The 23,637-nt window shown below is 42.6% G+C and overlaps 1 protein-coding gene across 9 annotated transcripts in view; it reads right to left on the bottom strand.

The window, feature by feature from the left end:
* LOC125231648 (collagen alpha-1(I) chain-like) overlaps positions 1 to 23,637 on the bottom strand; it is a 135,875-nt gene that overhangs the window by 57,427 nt on the left and 54,811 nt on the right. For all 9 annotated transcript variants that reach the window (XR_007177649.1, XM_048137135.1, XM_048137136.1 and 6 more), the window contains exons 2-3: positions 11,396 to 11,442; positions 7,925 to 8,439 (exon numbers count right to left, since the gene is read on the bottom strand). Coding sequence is in view for 8 of the 9 variants with exons in the window: in XM_048137135.1 (XP_047993092.1) it covers positions 7,925 to 8,439; positions 11,396 to 11,442 (562 nt within the window). In the remaining variant the exon portion in view is untranslated. The remainder of the gene's footprint in view (positions 1 to 7,924; positions 8,440 to 11,395; positions 11,443 to 23,637) is intronic.

The following is a 23,637-nucleotide window of genomic DNA, read 5'->3' as shown; positions in this document are numbered from 1 at the left end:
TTAATACTAGTTAATATTTCGTAATATTTTTAAGAAAATCGACCATGTACTCACAGCATTGTCCTCATGTTATTTGTTACAACTTTTAGTAATATATAAATAATTTTTATTCATAATAAATATAGAGCGTATTATGTTTGTATTTGTTTTTCTGCCGACCACAAATTCAACGTTAATACCGTAACTGTAACCTATTTTAAAGTTAAATTTACTTTTCACTGGTACTTTATATGTATAGTTTCATAACAATATAAAAACATAATTATAATTTCCACTGCTTCGCAAAATCGATTTAAATCGAATAAGGAAATCACAGCATACATGACGATATAGTTCCGTGGTGCACCACTATTCTTAAGTTCGACGTGAGTTCGACGGACAAAATAACAAATCTACCTTCACTTTGTCTCGACAGTTTGAATAGCCTATTTTTATATCGCTTGTTTTAAACGCACGCCAAGTCGGACTCGTCAAATTAAAGCCGCAATGGAAAACAAGTTTGACGGCCGTACGTCAGCTAATGTTTTGATGATAAAAATAGGAAAATCGTGTTTTTTTATTTAATAAAAAATATTTTAGGACAAATGGTACTTACCGATGATAGGAAACACTTTGTTTAACACCCTTGCTTTTATTGGTGGTGTTTGAACAGTTAATTATCGAATACCGACCCATTTTGTATTTTTCACTGTATGTCGCGGGCAGCGGTTTTCGCGGCGAACAACTCGCTATTTAACTTTTGCACGCGAAGTAGATACACTTTTTCCTTCTATGATTTAGTTTTGTAGCCGTGGTATTAATTGTATGTATGATTTTGTATGGATGGTATTTTAATTTCAATTCTAACCCGCTTATTCATAAACGCTCACTAAAGTTATCAAGCCGATAAAGTTCGTTTGTCCCTTTCCATCACACCAATACGTCGGAAAGGGACAAACGAACTTTATCGGCTTGATAACTTTAGTGAACGTTTATGAATAAGGGGGTAAGTACATATTAGTAAAAGTTATCTAATTACATTTTTACCAACTACCGTTAATAAAATGGTATTAGTTTAATTCAACACATTCGACGCAAACAAAGAAGAATTCGTTTTTGGGTGAAATAGGCGTCAGATTAGAATCGACAAGTCTTACTAAGACCCTGCTCAGGCTAAGAGCCTTACCCAATTAGGTAATAACTCACTCTAGCTGTCAGTATGAATAAGATCTTCTGATGTGGATGTGATTATGGTAGTGAGATCTTTTGTTGATTTTTTTTATTTGACTAAGAATACTTGAGGATGTAATATTTGAAATGGTTTAATGATATGTCACAATAGCTGGCTACTGAAGATTCTAACTATATTTGCCTAAGAAGAGTATAATATTCAATGTTGTATGCATAAAATACATTATTGTAATTTGTCATTACATAATCCAAAGGTTTGTATAGTCATAAAACATCCAGTCATTGTAAAGGCAGTATTTTTAACTGAAAGCACAAATACCTACTGATGCCATATTTAAATTCAGTTAAAATACTTATTTCACTCCAGTTCTAATAGCAACAAAATTTAAGTTTACTTCATATTTTAAAAATAGGTACACATTTTCGTAGTTTGCCCCTTTTAGTGGCACACGTAAGCTTCCATCTAAAAATGTGCAGAAATTTTAAATGTTCACGAACAAAGTACTTCCTTCCCCCACAGCTGCCAAGTCGACATTTAAATAGGCTTAAACTTAGGTACGTTTGCTCTGAAACGTTCGGCTGGGTCACATATTATTAGGTGTACTATGGAGAGAATGATTTTACAACTCTTAATAGGATATTTTGAATCTTGTTATATATCGTACTAACCCCCTTATTCATAATTGTTCACTAAAGTTATCAAGCCGATAAAGTTCCTTTGTCCCTTTCCGACGTCTTGGTGTGATAGAAAGGGACAAACGAACTTTATCAGCTTGATAACTTTAGTGAACGTTTATTATGAATAAGGGTGTATAACTCAAAGCTGTATTACCACAAGGGGAAAACAGACCAAACGAGACTGCTCAGATTCAATGCCACTTCGCAATTAAGGGGTTGAAAAACAACTATGTGATATTTATATCTAGATATTTTTCTGGTTCGAACGAAGTGACACTAGTGATTCTCCTTCCGATATTTAGTTCATCGATAACTTACATTATAATAATATGTCATTGACTCACGGAATGTGAGTAGTTTCAAATGCTTCCTACCCTGTTTAGGGGATTGGCTTGAATTTGTTTAGTTTTATTGACATTAGTTTTATACAAATGTCACATATTTGAAAATAATTGGATAAGAATAATAAAACGAACCATATTACCTACATATATGATTATTCAAGATTTTAGAGATTATTATTAGGGGTAATTAACCTTATGTAAGACTAAATAGCCCATAACTACACAGGATAAATAATCCGTAACAGGATTGTCGATATTTTTATTTTGTCAAGAACTAACAACTTGACGTTCGTACCAGAAAAATATCTTGAGATGGTGACATTACAGTGACAGGGTGCTAGCCCATCGTCCACATTATAAAGCATGGGCTTCCCACAGTCAACTTCTACGATATCCACGGGAGGAAAGTTAGTGGTGAAATTCTTAACCCTTCACCGCACAGGGGATGTTGTTCAATATGGTAATTTTAATGCAGTTGACGTTAACTGATGGATATTAAATTTGATAATAGGTGCCCACCTTACATGTGGGTTAAATTGTGGCGTAGGCAAGAGGCCGGCAACCTTTCACTGCAATGTGACAGTTTCGTTTTCTTTCAACACCTTATTTAACAAGAGTGGCACTGAAACTTGAGTGGTTTCATGTGCTCTGCCTACACCTTTATGGGATACAGGCGTGACTGTATGTACCTATACCTATGTTAAGCCAAGAATTGAACGACCAAATTAGTAATAAACGTTTTTATATCGGATGTCCTGACTAGACCGACTCTGCATTTTTGTCAAATGCCGCAATGGTTACATTTCTTGCAACATCTGGAAAACGTCTTTCTCACTTGTATTTATACTATTTATTAGATAAATTAACTTGCCAAACTATTTATTGACACATCATTTTAGTCTAGCTTTTGATAGTTGCTGCGGTGAGTTTTAATACTTTCTTCAAATTGAGTTTATCCAAGGGGATTTTGGATCATAATTATAGTTTGTTATAATATAACCAAAGTCTAAGAAAAGAAGAGGACCTCAGTACCATACAGAATAACCTAACCACAATTTTTTTTTTTTAAACCCGACCTCGACATGGCTAAGAACACTCCCGACTAACTCAGCTTTCAGACAAAAAAACCTAAATCTAAATCGGTTCATCCGTTCGGGGGCTACGATGCCACAAACAGACACACACACAGACAGACAGACAGACAAACAGACAGACAAACACGTCAAACTTATAACACCCCGTCGTTTTTGCGTCGGGGGTTAAAAAGGTACGGTGGCCTAGATGGCATTACACCTTTGGGGTACGCTCAGCTAGATGGCGCTAATATTAATATTTGACATTTTAACATATCGAGCTAAGAATATGGGCCAAGTTGTCAAAACTGAGGTTCAAAAGTTTTAAGCCTTTGTCAAGAGATGGCAGTCTATGTATGTAATTACACATTTTACTTCGATAGTAACTCTCTACCCCTATAATACCCGATCCTCTTTGATATTAAGGTACATGTAGGTAAGTAATGCGAATATTTTAAATAATTTTAGTAAAGCAATAACCTAGATATATCGTATTGTAAGTATGAAATCCTACTCAGTATGACCAAAAAATAAATTAAATAAATATGCATTAATTTAAACCTGCAGACCCTTATTATTAAATGTACGATAGCCAATGGTTTAAATATCGAAAGTTTAACTTCCAAAAGTTGTCTCAATTGGCAAATGTATGTATTTAAGTACCATGAGCTGCAAAAATGCACGGCGAATCTTTAGACAACACATTCCATCTGCCACAATTACTGATGACAATTGAATTTGGCAAATTGGCACGGACCAGTACTTGATTGTAACAAAGAACTATGACTCACACCATCACAAAAGCTGCCCGGAAATCGCGCGGAGCGCGGCATCGCGCACTGAATTAACGAACTTGCTTTAGAAAATTAATACGAGCTCGCTCGTGCCGTATAATTTAATTTACTCATGTTCAACAAAATCCCTGACGTGTGTGAGTCGCCTACTAATTTAGAAAGCTGTTTAGTGACAGCTAATTTCGCTACAGTTTACTTGCGAGAATATTTGCAACAGTTTCGGTCGAATTTGCGGCATATTTCAGGGCGTCACTGTAAGGCGTACGCTCTGACAGTTTGCTTTGATTAAATTTTGCTTAAGAGACTGTTCGTCGTGCGTTTAACGGAAATGGTGATGGATCGCTAAGAGGGTGCGCCAACGGACGACTTTTCGAAGCGACTTTTTTGTCGCGACCATGGGCTAGTATGAAAGTGCGCTCACGAAGCGACGCAACTTTTTATACAAATACGTAAGTCGCCGAGCAACTTTGTCGTCCGTGGGCGCGCACCCTAACGTAACTTACCAACTCTGAAGAATATGTTCCTTATTAGCAAGTTTTAAAGTCAGTTAGTTCAATGGCTTCAGTCCATTGGGACTATTTCGCCAGTGTCAAGGTGATATGAGCCGGAGCGAATTGTTTGACTTAGCACGATCCGATTTTGTGGACGCGCGTTTACGACAAAAAAGAGGCTAAACGTTTCGAGAACAATTCTTCATCAGCTTCTCACAACATTAGTTTACTGCATAATACGCTATCAATATTACACTTTAAACAACATTAATGAGTAAAAGAAAAATAAATTATTCACGACACGAAACCGCTATGATGGCGTCCCAACCGGAAGTCCAACAGGAAGGAGAAACATTGACAAAACCATGTGATGCCGTTTGTTTACATTGTTTGGAAGTTCCATTGACGGCGACTTTAGCCACTTACGAACGCTATATGCCACCACTTTTTTCACATAAACAGAATTGATCAGGCATAAATTATTATTGTATAAGGTACAGCGGGCCAAACCTCGACTGGGAGGCAATTGTAACTAATCCATTCTTTCCATTCTTACACTATGATGTTGAGTTCTACATGTATCCACAGAACACACCAACCATAAGTAATATAACCGGTGGACACTCTATTTAATAATGCAAACATTGTAAAACATTGAAAAAATGGACCAGTTACATTTGCTCCCCACTTGAGATTTGTCCCGCTGTACCTTAAATGTTTCATATTCAACATTTAAGATTTTACTTTTACTAACTTTTGAAAGCGCTTTTTATAATATTTTTACCGCAATATTATGTAGCTATGCATTTAGATTTAAGTAGATGACTAGATTCAGTTATTACAGTGCAAAGTGGTATCAGACACAGGAATAACTTTAACATTTATATTACTAGTTTAGTCAAAGGTACAGAACTTCTAGTTCTAGAACTGATAATAGGATTAAACTTAAAAGCCCGATAGTACGAATAAGCTACTTACGACTAACGCCTACACGAACCTTCGCGTAAAAGAAACACTAGTCTAAAAGAACTTACCACTAGTTTCGACGTTATAGTAACGTAACTCGATAGTGTAAAACATCATGTAAAATTTATGAAACAATTTTACAACAAATTTATTCTACTTGAAAAATAAATATTTCATTTTCATTTTCATTTCTTTTTATGTAATTTTTGGCTGTAGTACGTAATTATTGTTTGGGGGAATCGTTTTCATTTTCCATACGATAGGATAGGATGAAATCATTATAAAGACCGAACAGTGAAGAGAAAAGTGCAATCTCCGATATTGAGTACCTAACGTATGCAAGTCATGGTAATCTAAAAGCCGTCACAAGTGCCTGTAGCGTAATTGTCAAGGAAAATTATCCAATTTTGGTTCTAATAGTATGTAACAATAATTTTGTGGTGCTTTTCACTTTACCCATACCATAAATATCATTTTCTATGTTTCCGCAATCGAGTAGTATTAAAACACATAGTAACCGCAAAGCTCTTATAAGTACCAAAGAGGATCGAGTATTATAGAGAGTTGATCCTCTTTGGTACTTATGATGATTTGGTAGAGATGGCAGTCTATGCACTGCGATTACACATTTTACTTTGACAGTGTATTATAGAGAGTTACTGTCAAAGTAAAATGTGTAATCACAGTGCCTAGACTCTCGACACAGGTTTAAAACTTTTGAACCTCAGTTTTGACAATTTGGTCCATATTCTTAGCTTGATATGTGTTGAAATGTCAAATATTAATATTAGCGCCATCTAGCCGAGCGTCCCCCAAAGTTGTATCGCCATCTAGGTCACCGTACCTTTTCTGTGTGGTTTTGAGGTACGTTTTTTTCTTAGACTTTAGCTGTCTATACGGAGTTACATATGTCTTTGTGTACCTATACTTTCCGGCGTGTCGATTTAATAACTCACTTTCATCAACTGGTTTCATTATAGCCTTTGAACAAGTAAGAAGGGGCTAAGTAGGCTTCATACGTAGGTTTCTAGTTTCGCTAGGACTTGTTAGGTGAGCTGCAAATACCTAGCTTTAAGTTGTTGTGTAAGGTTTTAAGCTGTTTAGAAAATTGCTTCAACTAGGCTCGGCGTGTTGAGTTGAGTCTAGTTTCGTTTTAGTAATTTTTTTTAGTTTGATTAAGTAGATGTTTGAGCACTATCACACCTGATGATAAGTGATGATGCAGTGATGTGATGAGGTGTCCCCAATATTTATTTATTTATTGTACTTATGTGGAAACACAGAGTCACAGACACAGGCAGGGCATTCCACTCGTTGGCGGTTCGCAAAAGAAATGATGAAGCGAAACGCTTAGTGCGTATTTTCGGAATACTAACCGTGAAGCGATGCCGCATTGCCAATTGTCTGGTGGTCCTATGGTGAAATAGGGACGGAAGACAACTTAAGTTGGAATTAAAACTACTCTCGAGAAAGTTAAATTCAAGATTGCGTAACAAAAATCTAAGTATTCAATAAGGAGCCTAATAAATTAAGAAATATATATTAAATAAATAATAAAAATATTATAGGACATTCTTACACAGAATTACTGAGGCCCACGGTAAGCTCAAGAAGGCTTGTGTTGTGGGTACTCAGACAACGATATATATAATATATAAATACTTATGTACATAGAAAACATCCATGACTCAGGAACAAATATCTGTGCTCATCACACTAATAAATGCCCTTACCGGGATTCGAACCCGGGACCGCGGCGTAGCAGGCAAGGTCACTACCGACTGCGCCAGACCGGTCGTCAAATAGTGGGAAGAGTCTTGTATGAACTCTGATCAGTTTGCTATTTTGTTTCTAATTCTATCATTGCTTAATGTTTAATTGAAAATGAATTATGCTAATGGCAAGGACTATATAATACTGGGACAGACAAAGCCCATACAAAAAAGCTCTGAAATGTATGGGTATTTTAGATGTAAAACTAGATGGTGCTGTTTGGAAGTGGCCAAAATCATATTTTACCCAAATATTTTTGCATGTTTTTATTTTTTATAAGAACAAATGACATGCTTCTTTATTTTAATATATGACATCACGTCAATACACATTTAAAAAAAATTTTTGCGTCATTAGTGTGGTTATGATAGTATTTAATAGGTGGCGCTAAAAAAAATGAGGTGGGATTCTTAGTATGAAGATTGTAAGTCCTATATAAATCATCCTTGCTAATGGTGTGTATACTTTAAGCTATACTCTGTCAAACAAGTCTGTCAGTAAATAAGAACAAAGAAAATTATATGCATCCTTTTCTTTAGGGTGCTAGAGAAAAGGATACCTATAGTTTTCTTTGTTCTTATTTACTGACAGACTTGTTTGACAGAGTTTATTTATTTACTAAAATAAAAACTTACGTGAAAAGGATGAACCGCGTCACTCAAGTGTACTTGATAATCGCCATTCAAATCAATGTCACGAAACACAGAATCACTTTCTTCGAAATCTGGCTCTCTCCTTTCACAATCTAGCCAAAAGGAGACTTTGTCATGTTGTATGTAGAATGAAACATTTGTCCACTTGTGTATTAAATTCAATTTTTCTCTAAAACTAACGCTCGTCGAGAAACTGTCACTTTTCAATATGAACTCATTCAAGTATCCAGGATTCGCCTTTAGAGTCAACATTAACTTTTTGATATATCCAGTTTTATCCGTTATAGAGAAAAAATTCGTAGTTCTGTATTTATCTAGCTTGAATACTGCGTGTAGCATCAATGGGTAAGATAGTGTTTTATTAGCTAGGGAAAGCTTTGAAATGTCCACTGAGACTGGTTCATCTATTTTGTAGGGCGGTTTAGTGAGGTCTCCTGGATCATCGCTCTTTGGATAACTCGCAAATATTGTTTGCTGCAACACGTTGTATTCATCATCTGAAAAAAAAAACAATATTTGTTTAATGAAAACAGACAGGCAGACGGACAGAGTTGCACTATAATGTTTCCTTATGTAGGTACCTATTTTTTTTTTATATTATAGGACATTCTTACACCGATTGACTGAGGCCCACGGTAAGCTCGGGAAGGCTTGTGTTGCAGGTACACAGACAACGATAATTAGAGGTATATATATAATATATAAATACTTATGTACATAGAAAACATCCATGACTCAGCAACAAATATCTGTGCTCATCAGACAAATAAATACCCGGTTCGGGACACGAACCCAGGACCGCGGCGCAGCAGGCAGGGTCACTACCGACTGCGCCAGACCGGTCGTCGAAATATTTAGTACTTAACCCTAAAAATCTCTCTTTTATTGACCTAATTACTGCTACTTCTTCCATATTTCTTTGGTCTCCAACTTTTGGATCCATCTTGGATTTAACACAGCATACTCGTATTTAATAAGGTTTTTTTTCTTTATTTTCGACTAAAAGCAATTAATTTTATTTAAATTGAACAAACTAGCGTAGTTTGAACAACTCCGTCTATATCTACATAGGCACGTGAAAATTCACCGTCTTTCTTCCTCCTCCGCTGATTTATTTATCACGATTCGGACCTGAACAGATAAGTAGCCAACGAGCTCACGTATAAGTTTCACGAGTGAAAACATCACAGATATCTGGAGTGCATAAACATCTCCATTAACACGAAATGCTTATCTATACCTATTTGTCAAAGTGGAGGAAAACGAATTCCTGAGTTTTAATAGGCCCTTTCGACTTTGATGCTTCCTTTAAATGGTTGACTTGAATTAGTAATACTTATTTGTTTCGGTGAGTGATAATATTTTCAGTCCGTTGCAATCATCGACAGTGTAAAGATCGGTTCGTTCTCAAAGGCGCGTGTTTTGGTTCGTACAGTACTGTCTTGTTATTAAAATGTACAATAATTTGCACGGTAATGTGAATTGCACTTTCTATTATTTACACATATTTAAAGTCACACATAGGTGTAACGCGATTAATTATCACTATTGTACCTTTTTTTCCAACGTTTCGGCCAGGTTGCACTGGCCGTGGTCGCGGAAGACTGACGTCCCAGTAAAGTGTCACCGGAGATATAAACAACACAAAACTAACCGATATCAGTTCATATAAATGTTCCATACAAAATTCAAAAAAATGTATTTTGGCTCTGTTATAAATACGAAATTTAAGTGTTATATTAACCATTGTCTATTTTTAAACACACCCTTCGATCGTGTTTTAATTTATCGCCACTCATTCGAGTTTTCACCTTTCCGCACTTGTATTGAAATAGTAGTTCATGTACCTAGTGCAAACAGTTTTGCAGGGACATTAGCTACTAATGTGAAAGACTCACTTTTACTTACAAATAGGTTGTGTAATTTGAACGAAGCACCAAGACGCGCCCTTATTAGTAGCAGCTGTTTCAGTCTTATCTGATCGCCTCCTAATGGCAACGGTCACGGTACATTTTTATTGCAAATTAAGCAAAAAGAAATGCTGTTTACTTATTGACAACCTCTTCAGTGTACCTAGTCTTTCAGGGTGATAGGTATGTGTGATTTTTACTGTAATGAGGTGTGATAACGACATCACGACCACTGAACTGAGCTGAATTACAGAATGCTAGTGCCTGTGAAAGGACACACTTTATTAAACGCATGATGCGTTCTACAGGCCGCTGTACATATGGGGCCAACGGTTGGACCAACCCTTCGACCAACCCCTTGGCCAAGCGTGTAGAGGGCTACTTGGCCGTACGTTGGCAGTTGTCGCCAGCGCTGGCCGGCCAACCGACTGGTGTCGGTTTTTTGTCTATACATCAAAGGATCTTGGCGCCAATGGCCAACTGCGTTCACACGTTAGCGCCTCATTCAGTTTGTCGTCAGCCGTCAGAGAGGACAGCAGTGAAAGATTTACGAAAATAATAAGTTTATTTATGCCAATAATGGTGTTGATTTTAGGAAATACAATACACTTGCAAATGTTTAATGTATTGCCTAAAAAAGATAAATTTGCTTATCAAAATATTCACAAACTTGTTAATATTTCAGATAAATAATTTTATCACGAGGTTATTATTTATTAATTCAATTTTGCTGACAACGTGAATGACTTAGAATTACCTAGCCTTTTCCATTCTACGTCCATCTTTTATGAAGGGCCAATGCCAAGTGATTGGTTCACCAATGTGTAAACAGCGACTCTTATCTTGGCCACGGAGCTGCTCCAAGGGTTAGCCCAACAGTTGCCCCATGTGTACAGCGGCTAAGAGGAACTATCCTCTTATCCTTTAGAAGACAACTGCTTCTCCATACACATGTAGTCCTCAACATTAAATAAATGTCATATACAAAGAAAAAGTGACCAAAGCCTCCAGCGCTCCGAGCTGGAATCGAACCAGCGTACTCCGCTTACCGGGCGAATGCCAGAACCACTCGGCTATCGGTCCACGAAAGCAAGGGTCGAAATTTCTAAGTATATGACATTTCCGAAGGCTCGTGGCGCCCTCTGGCCATCCCTGAGGTAGAACAGTATGGTTCGACCTACTACTTACTACTACTTAGAAATTTACTTACTAGTACTTAGAAATTTCGACCCTTGCTTTCGTGGACCGATAGCCGAGTGGTTCTGGCATTCACCCGGTAAGCGGAGTACGCTGGTTCGATTCCAGCTCGGAGCACTGGAGGCTTTGGTCCCTTTTTCTTTGTATATGACATTTATTTCATGTTTAGAACATAATAGTAGTGTTACTACTTAAAATAACAAGTTAAAATATTTTCTATGAAAGTAATTTAATTTGTTCTTAGAGTGTTAGCATGTAATCCTCATTTTCGTCTTGTAATATTGGCATTATATTTAAAGAATTTAATTCTATTAAAAATTCAAAAAGGATAGAGAGTGCAACTTACATGTTATAGAAGCCGTGACAGTTAGTAGAGAACAAGCACTTATCAATCTGAAACAAAATAAAATTAATTAAATAGGTAATCCCACACCCGTGGTCGACCATGAAGAAGCCGCCACACTTGGCCCAAACCTGGACCCCAAGCCCGCCGCGGCCCTAGACGGCCCCGCCAGCGAAGCCCCCATCCCGGAGGCCCAGCCCGGAGCCCCAGCCCCTCACACCCCGAGGCGCCACAAAGCCGCCCCCACCCCGGCAGCCCCCTCCCCGCAGTCGCAACAGCCGACCCGTCGCCGCCTGCTGTCATTCGGCGAGCCGCAGTCAACAAGCAAGGACGGGCCGTCACCGCTGTTCCACATCAACGCTGCGCAATGGGCCAATCTAATGGCCAGACTCAACAAGGTCGCAGCTGGGAGATTACCCCGCAGCGCGCTCAAGCCCATGGAGGACGCCATCTACGCCGTACTCACGACCAACTCACCTCCCCAACCGCGCCTGAAAAGGCCACGCGAGGACACAGAAGCAAGGGACTCACCTAGGTCCCCATCGCCGGAGAAAATGGAGACGCACAACACGGACTCTCCCCAGAGCCCGGACCCGCCCTCTTCATCCCCTCCGGCGCCGAAACGGCCCCAGCTCCAAGCCACGCCGCCGACCCAGACAAGATACGCGACAGTGGCCGCCTCGCCCCCTAGGCAGGCGCCCGCCGCTAGCCGCCAAACAACCACGCCAGCCACCAACCGCAACAAAAACGACAGCTACCCGGCCATTGTGGTGGACCCCTTTCCCAACTGGGAACACCACAAGGCCACCATTACAAGGCACCTCAAAGTCGACATCAAGAACGTCACCCACGGAAAAGGGCTCAAGTTCTTCCCCAAGGACGAGGAAGAATTCCGGAAACTCGACAAGTTCCTCATAAAACTGGAAACCAAGCACCCCGAGATCCTACATCACTGCTACGAACCGGACTCAGCGAAGGACACGGCCTTCAAGGTCGCCATCAGAGGCCTCCCCCCGACGACCAGCCTCGAGCACATCAGCGAAGCCTGCCACAAAGCGGGCTTCAATGCTGTGCACGTGAAGCAGATTTCGTCCGGCAACTACAGGGCCGCCAGCCTCTTCTTCGTCCTGCTAGAGGGAGACAGGACACACAACAAGACCATCCTACAACTAGACCGGTTCATGGACGTGGATTCAGCCAAGATCGAGCTCTGGAGAGGGAGGAAGGGGCCCGCGCAGTGCCATCGCTGCCAAGGGTTCCGCCACTCCTCCCACGGATGCCGCCGGCCCTACATGTGCGTCAGCTGCGGGGAAAACCACCCCTCAGCCCAATGCAAGCGCCCTAAGGACGAGGACGCCACCTGCGGCCTCTGCACAGGCGCCCACCCAGCAAACTTCCGCCAGTGCCCGGTCTACCTGCGGGAGCTGCGGAACTCAAAGGCCGGCACCACGGCCTTCTCCAGAGGCAACAACAAACACGGCCCGATCACCCGGGCCTCAGTCGAGGTCAACACCGTGCAAGAGTCGGCCGAGGGCTCCCTCATGGCCCCGGCAAACAACGGCGCCGGCAACCGCAACAGACGCCCCCCACCACCGCCGCCTTCGTCACTAGCGCCGACCTCACCCGAGAAATCGCAGCCCTTAAGAAGGACATCGGCGCAACGATCAGTAGCGCACTGGCCAGCGCACTGACAACAGCGCACAAGGAGCGCTGACGCCGCGGCAGCAAGCCCGCCTCCACCCAGACACCACTTGGCCACACATCGCCGGCCTTGCTCTAAAGGTGATCTACTGGAACGCCTCGACCCTCAAGGGGAAGCAATCGAGGCTCCGCACCCTGCTCAAGGACTACGACGTCGACATCCTGCTCGTATGCGAAACCCACCTGGCGGGTTCGCAGCGACTCTCAGCAGCGGGATACCAGACATACAGAGAGGACCAGACGAGGGACGACGGACTGCCCTACCGCGGACTGGCGGTCATGATCAAGCGATCGCTAGTCCACTCCCACGTCCCCTTCAAGAGCCTCACAACCATGGACATCATGGGGGTCGATATCAAGCTTAACACGCACGAGCTCCGCGTGTTAATAGCTTATCGACCCCCAAAAAGCTGGCCTGCGGACACCATCAAAGCGGACATCAGAGGGATCTTCGGCGGGGCCCCATCCCCGATCTTCATGGCAGGCGACTACAACGCCAAACACTCCGCCTGGAACGCAACAAGGGACGACCGAACAGGCCGCGCCATCTACGACGCAGCACTCGCCCTCGACATAGAGATGTCGGGGCCCTACGAGCCGACGAACCACCCGCGGAATGGCGGCGCCCCCGATGTAATAGACTTCTCTATTCACTCGGGGCTAAGCACCGCCATCCGCCACGAGGTCCTGCTCGACATGGAGTCGGACCACAGGCCAATCCTGGCCACAATAGAGGGCCGCGCAACAACCACCCTGCCAAGAAGACCGGTGCAGCACTACAACTGGGACCGCTTCACCAACGAGCTCGAGGCCCGCCCTAGGACCGGCCCCATCTCCACCGCTGCAGAAGTGGAGGAAGCAACCAGCGCCATCTCCGCGGCCATAACCCAGGCCCTGACCGCGGCAAAGAAGCCGACACAAACGAGCCAGCCAGCCCGCAACGATGACCTGCCACAACACATACGGGACCTGATCAACAAGAAGCGATGGCTGCGCCGTCAATGGCAGCAACTACGCGTCCCGGCACTGAAGACCGAGCTCAACAAGCTCTCTAGTGAGCTCACGCAGAAGCTAAACAAGCACAGGAGCGACGCCTGGGACGCCCACATTGCTGCCATAGACGAGGAGATGCCATCCATACACCGGCTATGCAAGTCGCTGGGCTCCGTGGCGGAACCAACGCGCCCTCTCCTAGACAGCAACAACAAGCTCGTCTACCCAGCACAGGAGAGGGCCGAACTGTTCGCGCACAGCCTGGAGGCGCAATTCCGGCCGAACCCCGACGCCGATCCGGAGCACACGGCGACAGTCGAGCGCCACCTGGCGACCTACTTCGAAGCCCCAATCGCCCCGACCGAAGACCCCATCTATTTCTCGCCATCTCAAGTGTGGCGGGAGATCAAGCGAGCGAACCCGAGGAAGGCCCCCGGACCAGATGACATCCCCAACCTGGCGCTGAAGCACTTGCCGTTGAACGCGATCGCCGCACTGGCGCGGCTATTCAACGGCGTGCTTCGCTCCGGGCACTTTCCCAGTGCCTGGAAAGTGGGGCGTGTCATCGTCCTGCCCAAGCCGGGGAAGGACAGACTGCGGGCCGGTAACTACCGGCCAATCACGCTTCTCAGCAACCTCTCAAAGCTATTCGAGAGGTTGCTACTCGCCCGCCTCCTGCCACACATAGAGCCCCGCCCGGAACAATTTGGATTCCGGCCCCACCACTCGACGACGCTACAACTCACCCGTGTGCTCCACCACATCGCAGCCAGGCACAACATGAAGGAGCACACCGTCGCCGTCATGCTGGACATCGAGAAGGCCTTCGACCGAGTATGGCACGAGGGCCTGCTCTACAAGATGTCCACCTCGACGGCGCCCCGACGCATCGTACGAGTGGTGGCGTCGTTCCTGAGCGACCGACGATTCAGGGTGCTCGTGGAGGGCACCTTGTCCACGGAGCGCCCCATCCTGGCAGGAGTCCCCCAGGGAAGTTGCCTGTCGCCAGCCCTCTACGCGCGGTTCACGGACGATATCCCCACCGTTGGAAACACCTTGCTGGGACTGTTCGCGGACGATGCGGCCTTCTTCACATCTTCAATCAGGCCGCACCAAGCTGTCACACTGATGCAGCGGCAGCTGAACGAGCTCCCGGCATGGTTCACGCGGTGGCGCCTGTCCGTGAACGTCCAGAAGACACAGGCTATGATGATCGGCGCCCTCCAGAACCTGCCCCCGCCGCCGTCGCTACACGGCACGCCCCTCACCTGGACCAGAGCGGCAAAATACCTGGGCGTGAACATCGACTGCCGCCTACGGATGCACGCCCACTCCAAGGAGATGGTGGCCAAGGCGAAACACGCCCGCACCGCCCTCCGTCCAGTGCTGGCGAGCGGGCTACGGCGTAGAACCAAGCTAGGGCTTTACAAAACATATGTAAGGTCCAAGCTCTCCTACGCCGCGCCGGCCTGGTACGGACTCGCATCGAAAACAAACAAGAAGGCCATCATCTCCCAAGAAAATCAAGCCCTGCGGACGATAGTGGCGGCCCCTCGCTACGTCCGCAACGACGCCATACACCGAGGCCTCAAGTGGCGCACCCTGGAGCAGTTCATCGGGAAATGCGCGCGGGTCATGTTCGACCGCGCGGATAACTTCAGCTACCCGCACCTCCGGGGGATAGCGCCACACATCCCGAGACCGCCCGAGTCCCGAGGGCGAGCCCTGCCCCGGGAAACCATGAAGCTCTTCGAGCTCCCAGACGAGCCTACAAACGGAGCCGGCCCCGCTCCACCCCACCCTGCACCACCGCGCCCGTAAGGGCGCCCCCAGTCGAAGGAGGAGAAAGAAAACACGGCCACCAATCAGTCCTCAAATAGACTGTTAACGCCCGGCCCATGGCAATGGGACCGCGCCAGCCACCGCCTCAGTGGTGCCTAGTGCACCAGAGAAGGCCGCCCCGTCGCTTCTGCGACAGAGGAAGAAGACGAACTGCATCAAATGAGTTAGCGAGCGGCCGCCTTAGCGATAGGTTCACAGACTGTCCTTTGGCGAGTCACATTGGGCTGGGAGTTCGATAGCCTACATGCAGTCTTCTCCCAGGCTCGTTAGGTCCCTTGGCGACAGGTTCAGAGACTGTCCCTTGGTTTTCTACATCATGAGTTGACAAGCTCAATTTTGTCAACTACCCACTCTTGTTAAGAAGAAGTTGCATCTACCCTACATTATTTTTCTAAAGTACTCTACACATAAAATGGGACTACGCGAAATAAATAAGGAGGCAAACGACGTATCAACTACAAAGAGGGTAGTAACAAAATACTGTGAAGACGTCAGCAAAGGATTTCACAGTGACATTGCAGTTGTTCTCAATGTACTACTGAACCACCTTCACTCCAGGGGGAGGGTTGATGAACACCCTCTCATATCGACGAAATTGGTGAAGATCTCAGACATCGTGACACAGATCCTAATATCCTGGTATACTCACGGGACGTCATCGAGCACCAGAGGGAGAGAATGTAACACTATGGATCCTGGTACTCTCACGGGACGTCATCGAGCACCAGAGGGGGAGAATGTAACAAGACAAATTATAACCGCGCGCGACCTTGAGCGCGTCACAGCAACGAGCCGCCGAGCGCGCCCGAAGATCTGCGCGAGCCGAACGAATCAAATAAAAGGCCGCGTCCGCGCCGCATCAAATGAGTTAGCTAGCGACTGCCATAGCGATAGGTTCTCCGACTGTCCTTTGGCGAGTCTCGTTGGCTCGGGAGTTCGATAGCCCACCTGCAGTCTTCTCCCGATCCACCCTAGGTCGTAGCTAGTGCCTTGGCGATAGGTTCACAGACTGTCCCTTGGCTCTTTGCACCTATAGTGGATGAGCTCAACCTTGCCCGCCGCTATAAGGTTTTCCGTAGCTAGGAAGTACCTACCAGTTTGAATGACCTGCTATGTATGCAATGTACCTATACCTAAGTACCTATCTTTAATAAATATACACGTTGACATTGGCGTTTGTCTTACCTCCTGGTCGCCTACCCTACAATAGGTAATACTCATTTTAGACAATCGTGCGCATGCGATTTTAGTTACATTGCGGACTGTTGAACATACATACATACAACATACATACAATCACGCCTGTATCCCATGAAGGGGTAGGCAGAGCACATGAAACTACTCAAGTTTCAGTGCCACTCTTGGCAAATAAGGGGTTGACAGAAAACGAAATTGTGACATTGCAGTGACAGGTTGCCAGCCTCTCGCCTACGCCACAATTTAACCCATATCCCACAGTCGCCTTCTACGACACCCACGGGAAGAAAGGGGGTGGTCAAATTCTTAACCCGTCACCACACGGGCACGGGACTGTTGAAGCTGCATACAATTCAATAAACCAATCAAAACCCGCAATGTAAAAAAAAAAAACTCGCATACGAATTCTCGCACCGTGTAACGTGCAACAGAGCGGGCAAGCGTATCTACATCCACCCTACGCAGCGTCGATTGAGGACACTTGTATCAGCTTCAATTGTTTACATGCATGCACGCCCCGCCTTGCTGCACGCCTAATATGAGTGTACACTAAATTGCTTAAACTAAGGGCCAGTTGCATCAACCACATTTGACAGACACATCATCGTCACGCAGCAGACATCTATGGAATTTCCCATACAATCAAATTTAACGAACGCTTTAACGGTGACAGACGGTTTGATGCATACATACATACTTACATACAATCACGCCTGTATCCCATGAAGGGGTAGGCAGAGCACATGAAACAACTCAAGTTTCAGTGCCACTCTTGGCAAATAAGGGGTTAAAAGAAAACGAAACTGTGACATTGAAGTGACAGGTTGCCAGCCTTTCGCCTACGCCACAATAGGGAACATGACTTTAGTTAAAATAAAATGTTTTGTACCATGCACGAAATAAAGCATCCGATAACTATAAGAAAAACATAGACAGAAGTTATTTTTAAATCCAATTTCTATTTAATAAGTCAGGTAGAAATACATATATAAATCAACTGAGTTGACCGTGACGTCACTCAATTCGATTTCATATAAATTCCATATTAGCAAGTCGTATTTGAACGACTCGTTTTAACAGTTTTTAAAAAGAAGCTGATTTGACAAGGAGGCCAGTAGCCTATTTAACTCATATCCCACTCTCGCCTTCTACGACACCCAGGGGAAGAAAGGGGGTGGTGAAATTTTTAACCCGTCACCACACGGGCAAACTGGTCAAACACAAACTGGGCAAACGGGTCCGGGTTTGATGCAACCGGCCCTTATTGGGTAAATTTTATAAACGTGACATTAATTCTGTTAAAACTCCAGGCATCTGGAAGAAAACGCATAAAACTATCATCTGCCAATGCTCGTGGCAAACGAAGCAAATCAATATCGATTATTGAATAGTCCATGTTCCTTCGCTCATATCTCCTTTCATCCAAGAATAATGTTTTTCCGATATCCTTTATATTTTAAAAGTGCATTGAGATTTCTATAAAGCGGATGCGTTGTTTTATGAAGTTATTATTCACTGGAGAGGTTGCTGGTTGTTTATGCTGTAAGAGAATACCTTGAGGGTTCATAGGTAAGTGATTATACAGAGAACTTTAATTAATTTAGACACAGTCAAAGGAAATAATAAAGTTTTTGAGTACAGTGTGCGTAACCGAATGCACAAACGCTCAAGAAACGCTCACTCTAATATTTCTTTCAGAATCAGAATCAGAATCAGAATTTTTATTGGTAAAAACAATTTTACATATCAACATCTTAGAAAAGGTACATATTAATAAATATTTACAAAATTATATCGTTATTAATTATTATGTATCAGAAGGTACAGTGATTGCATTATTATTATTTTATTTATTTATATAATTTAATTTCACCACCCCCTTTCTTCCCGTGGGTGTCGTAGAAGGCGACTGTGGGATATGGGTTAAATTGTGGCGTAGGCGAGAGGCTGGCAACCTGTCACTGCAATGTCACAGTTTCGTTTTCTGTCAACCCCTTATTTGCCAAGAGTGGCACTGAAACTTGAGTAGTTTCATGTGCTCTGCCTACCCCTTCATGGGACACAGGCGTGATTGTATGTATTTATGTATGTGTTATTTATATACCTACTATGTGGATCAATGATTTCCTGCTTTCGTAGCTATCTATCACTATCTCTCTTACGTATTGGCGCGACAGAGCCAGACTATATTTCTGCGGCGTTTCGGTGCCGTATCGCATCGCAGAAATGCCATTTGGCTAAGGGGCCAGGACATACAATTTTTTTTCATCTATCTTAAGGAGGTAGACTAGCTTAATTCGTTTACATATGTCTCTGTGTTCATAGTATATGTATATTTTAGATAAAAATCAACATTAGTGATCATGGATCTTTAAAAAGTGCTCGTTCAGAAACAGTCACCCTTGTGTTTCTAAAATTTTTTTTTTTTTCTTTTTAGCTACCTAATATTAAATTTATCCAGTCATTAATATATTATCAATCTTTTTATTAATAATCAGGCTGACTGTCGGACTTACAGATTGTCATTCAAGAGCACGAACGATTAGTATCTTGGCTAAGCATAAGCAAAATACATGATGTAGATAATCTACCCGTTTATGTCTCCGCGTAAAATGCACGGCAGGCCGGCAAAAACACGTTTCACGTCGTCAGATAGCGATCATTATCGCAAGCCCTCCGAACAAGTGTCGTGCGACACTTTAATGGCACATAATGCACTCCTTTTAAATTTTACAAGCAGCCGCCTAAGAAGCGATTGGTTATGTAGATTAATTTCACCACGCGCATTTATTTTGCGCTTAATAGCTGCGTTTAAAACTGATTGGCGTGTGTTTAATGATCGTTTTGGAATATTAACGATTTTAAGCAAAAAGGCTGTAACTTTGCGTCATTCTTTATAAAAACTAGCTTATGGCGGTTGGCGCTTATGTCGTGTAGCGATTTATTTAATACTAAGACGTCTAAGACAAACTTCAGAAAGCCCTAAGCACCAAATGGCCTAACGCTTCATTTCATATACAGGACATAGACTGTGACTGGTTACTGATGTATTTGCGCGAAGGGGGTGTTAGTTATACTATTGAAACTGGTTGTCAGATCATCGTTAGCCCTTATTGGTTGAATTAATATGCAGTTTGTAGGCAAAATTTAAACTTTTTGTATTATTAGTAGTAACTATAATGTATAATAACTAATTTAATTTTAATTTATGAAAACAAATGACCCACTAGTAAATATAAGTATAATCAAATTATTAAATACGTTACAAAAAGTTGTATTATAATTAGTAGTAGTAGTAGTAACTCTTTATTGTACAAAAACACATTTAAAAAAAAAAAGCATAAGTACATTGAGATGTGAAGTACAAAGGCGAACTTATCCCTTTGAGGCATCTCTTCCAGTTAATCTTTGAGTAAATGAGAGAGAAAACTTGAAAAAACTTGAAATAATTATATGACAAGACAAGTGACATTTCCCTCTCAGTTGTTGGATAACATCCAATTATTAAAACCAACGTAGTAAACACACAACATTTTATTAAGTATATGAAGACTTATCACACGAATCATCCACATGACTACACACTCAACTCAATAGATGCCAAACAAACGAACACGGCCAACAATAGCACAATATGTACAAAAATCTACATTATATGACAGACAAGCGACATTTCCCTCTCAGTTTTTGGATAACATCCAATTCCTAGAACCAACAAAGTAAACAAACAACGTTGTATTAAGTATCTGAAGACTTATTACACAAATCATCCACATGACTACACACACAACTCAATAGATGCCAAACAAACGAACACGGCCAATTATCCCTCTCACCCATTTGAAAACTTACCAAAACGGAACCGCTGTAACAATGATTTTTACGTTTTCCAAATGGCGGATGCTGCCAGAGCCTCTACTATGAAATTTGAAGTTACTATGTTACTCGATAGTCACGGAACGACGTCACGGAAAATGTATAAAATTTATGGATTCATAAAACTACTAACTAAGGTCCAAAATTAATTTTATTGTAAATACGATTATTAAGTATGTCGTTCAGGTGTGCCTTTTACGTATTTTTTTTGTAGTTCTAAAGCTGCATTTTCACTTAGTGTTCTGAACGGTTCTGAGCGAGCATTCGCTCGTTCGTGCGCAGATGTAAACACTTGACTTCCATAGGTACCTTTATCGGTGCACGAAGAACTGTTCAGAACACTAATGAGAACGCCGCTTGAGGCTGATTTCTTATATAAATGCATGAAAATACTCTGACTAAACCAAAAGGACCAATGACACTTAAATTATTTTTGAACTTGTAAACCATAGTTGCAGTATTAGACTATAGTTGGGTTTCTAGAAAGTAACCGATGGCGGGATATCGTGCGAATCTGTGTCTGCCTTTACTATCGACGTGGCGCCTCATCGTGACCGTCCGCTCGAGACCAAAAAGACAGAAAACCGTTTCGGGGCGCTGTTCACAGTTTCTCCATACAATAACTCGATCGAGGAACGTATTCTAAAACATCAAACTCGTGGTAAACACTCAGATCATTCGTAACTAGGTCAGTTTTATTCGACCTAGAATAGTTGCTGTTTCGGAGAACTGGGTTGTTCCTCTCTCTTTCTCAAAATATCTCAAAACCAGTATAAGAAACATTTGATCTTTGACTTTAAGCATAAGGCGAGATTTAGGATGATACCTGCGAACAAGTACAAAAACCAGGGGTATAAATGGACGAGTAGAATACACAACATACCACACGTGTTCCTTTATGGCACGGTAATTTTTGGCAGCAAGGTTTACCTCATCAATTATAAAACTCATCAAAGTCTTTTTAGGTAAACTAATTATTCATGCCATCCTCTTCATTTGTAGATTAGTCTAAAGACACATTTTTGACTGACATTTTGTAATTTCTGGAATTTGTTCTCCTTATTATAAAACAATCATAATAATAAGTAGTGAACAGGCATCTTCTATTGAGCAAAATAGACAGAAATACAAGTAACTAATCCAATTTACGTTCGGTTTAGTTTCAAATTCCGAATATACCGAATAAAACGTACGACCGGATTTCAACTTTTGGCAATCGAATCGCTAACTTTTTCACGCAGTCAATGTCAGAAAGTTTTTTCGAGGGAATATTTTCACCGTTTGTTTAAAGTTATATAATGCCTAATTAAATCGGGTTTGTAACTGAACAGCTGAACTGAATTGGAAGCTGCATTTTTTCTAATAGGTATTAGGTATTATTAACGACCGGTCTGGCCTAGCGTGTAGTGACCCTGCCTGCTAAGCCGCGGTCCCGGGTTCGAATCCCGGTAAGGGCATTTATTTGTGTGATGAGCACAGATATTTGTTCCTGAGTCATGGATGTTTTCTATGTATATAAGTATTTGTATATTATATATATCGTTGTCTGAGTACCCACAACACAAGCCTTCTTGAGCTTACCTTGGGACTCGGTCAATCTGTGTAAGAACGTCCTTATAATATTTATTTTATTTATTTATAAACCTTCTTTGTAGTATATAAGACTACACAGTACACACATCTACATGATGCATTGAGACCGATCTGTATCTGGTCAATGATTACAATCATCATCATCATCCTCCTTATGTCACCCCGGCATTTGCCACGGCTCATGGGAGCCTGGGGTCCGCTTTGACAACTAATCTCAAGATTTGGCATAGGCACTGGTTTTACGAAAGCGACTGCCATCTGACCTTCCAATCCGAAGGGTAACTAGACCTTATTGGAATTAGTCCGGTTTCCTCACGATGTTTTCCTTCACCGAAAAGCGACTGGCAAATATCAAATGACATTTCGCACATAAGTTCCGAAAAACTTCGAAATGGGTTCGGGTTCGAAATGGTCAATGATTACAATATTGAAGTAAAATTACAAAATTCACAAACAATGCCTGTTCTTGACCTAAAAGCGTTCATCGCGTTTTCATTAAAAGGAAATAAAGTTATTTTAAAGTTCCGGTGCTTCTGAACCTCAAAATGCAATGACATATTTTGCTTGTAAAATATCTATTGACTAACCCCCTTATTTATATAAATGTTCACTAAAGTTATCAAACCGATAGTGTTTGTTTGTATCTTTCTATCACACCAATACGTCGGAAAGGGACAAACGAACTGTATCGGCTTGATAAGCGCTTTAGAGTACGTTTATGAATACTAGCTCCTATGCAGTGGAGTTCGTCTAATAATACAGAAATATTTCCTTTATTTATTTTGCTTCTTAGGTTAAGCTTTTTATAATATGAATATAAAAGTAAAATACAAAAACACATACAAAACAATATAAAAAAACATATAAACACATTATAAAAAACCTAACCTAGGGTGCCGCCAGCAGCGGGGCAGGGCCCAAGCTGCCGGTGGTTAGGGCTGCAGAGAGAGGAACCGTCGGACTATCCGCGCCGTGTCCAAGATCACCGCCTTCTGCATCTGGCCCTTGATCCAGCCACCTAGCGAGAGTCTCTTAAGATGTTG

Source organism: Leguminivora glycinivorella, chromosome 12 (genome assembly GCF_023078275.1).
Source record: "Leguminivora glycinivorella isolate SPB_JAAS2020 chromosome 12, LegGlyc_1.1, whole genome shotgun sequence".
NCBI classification, from domain to species: Eukaryota; Metazoa; Arthropoda; class Insecta; order Lepidoptera; family Tortricidae; genus Leguminivora; species Leguminivora glycinivorella.
The sequence above is the reverse complement of the archived record's forward strand: the minus strand, read 5'-3'. Positions and strand labels throughout refer to the sequence as shown.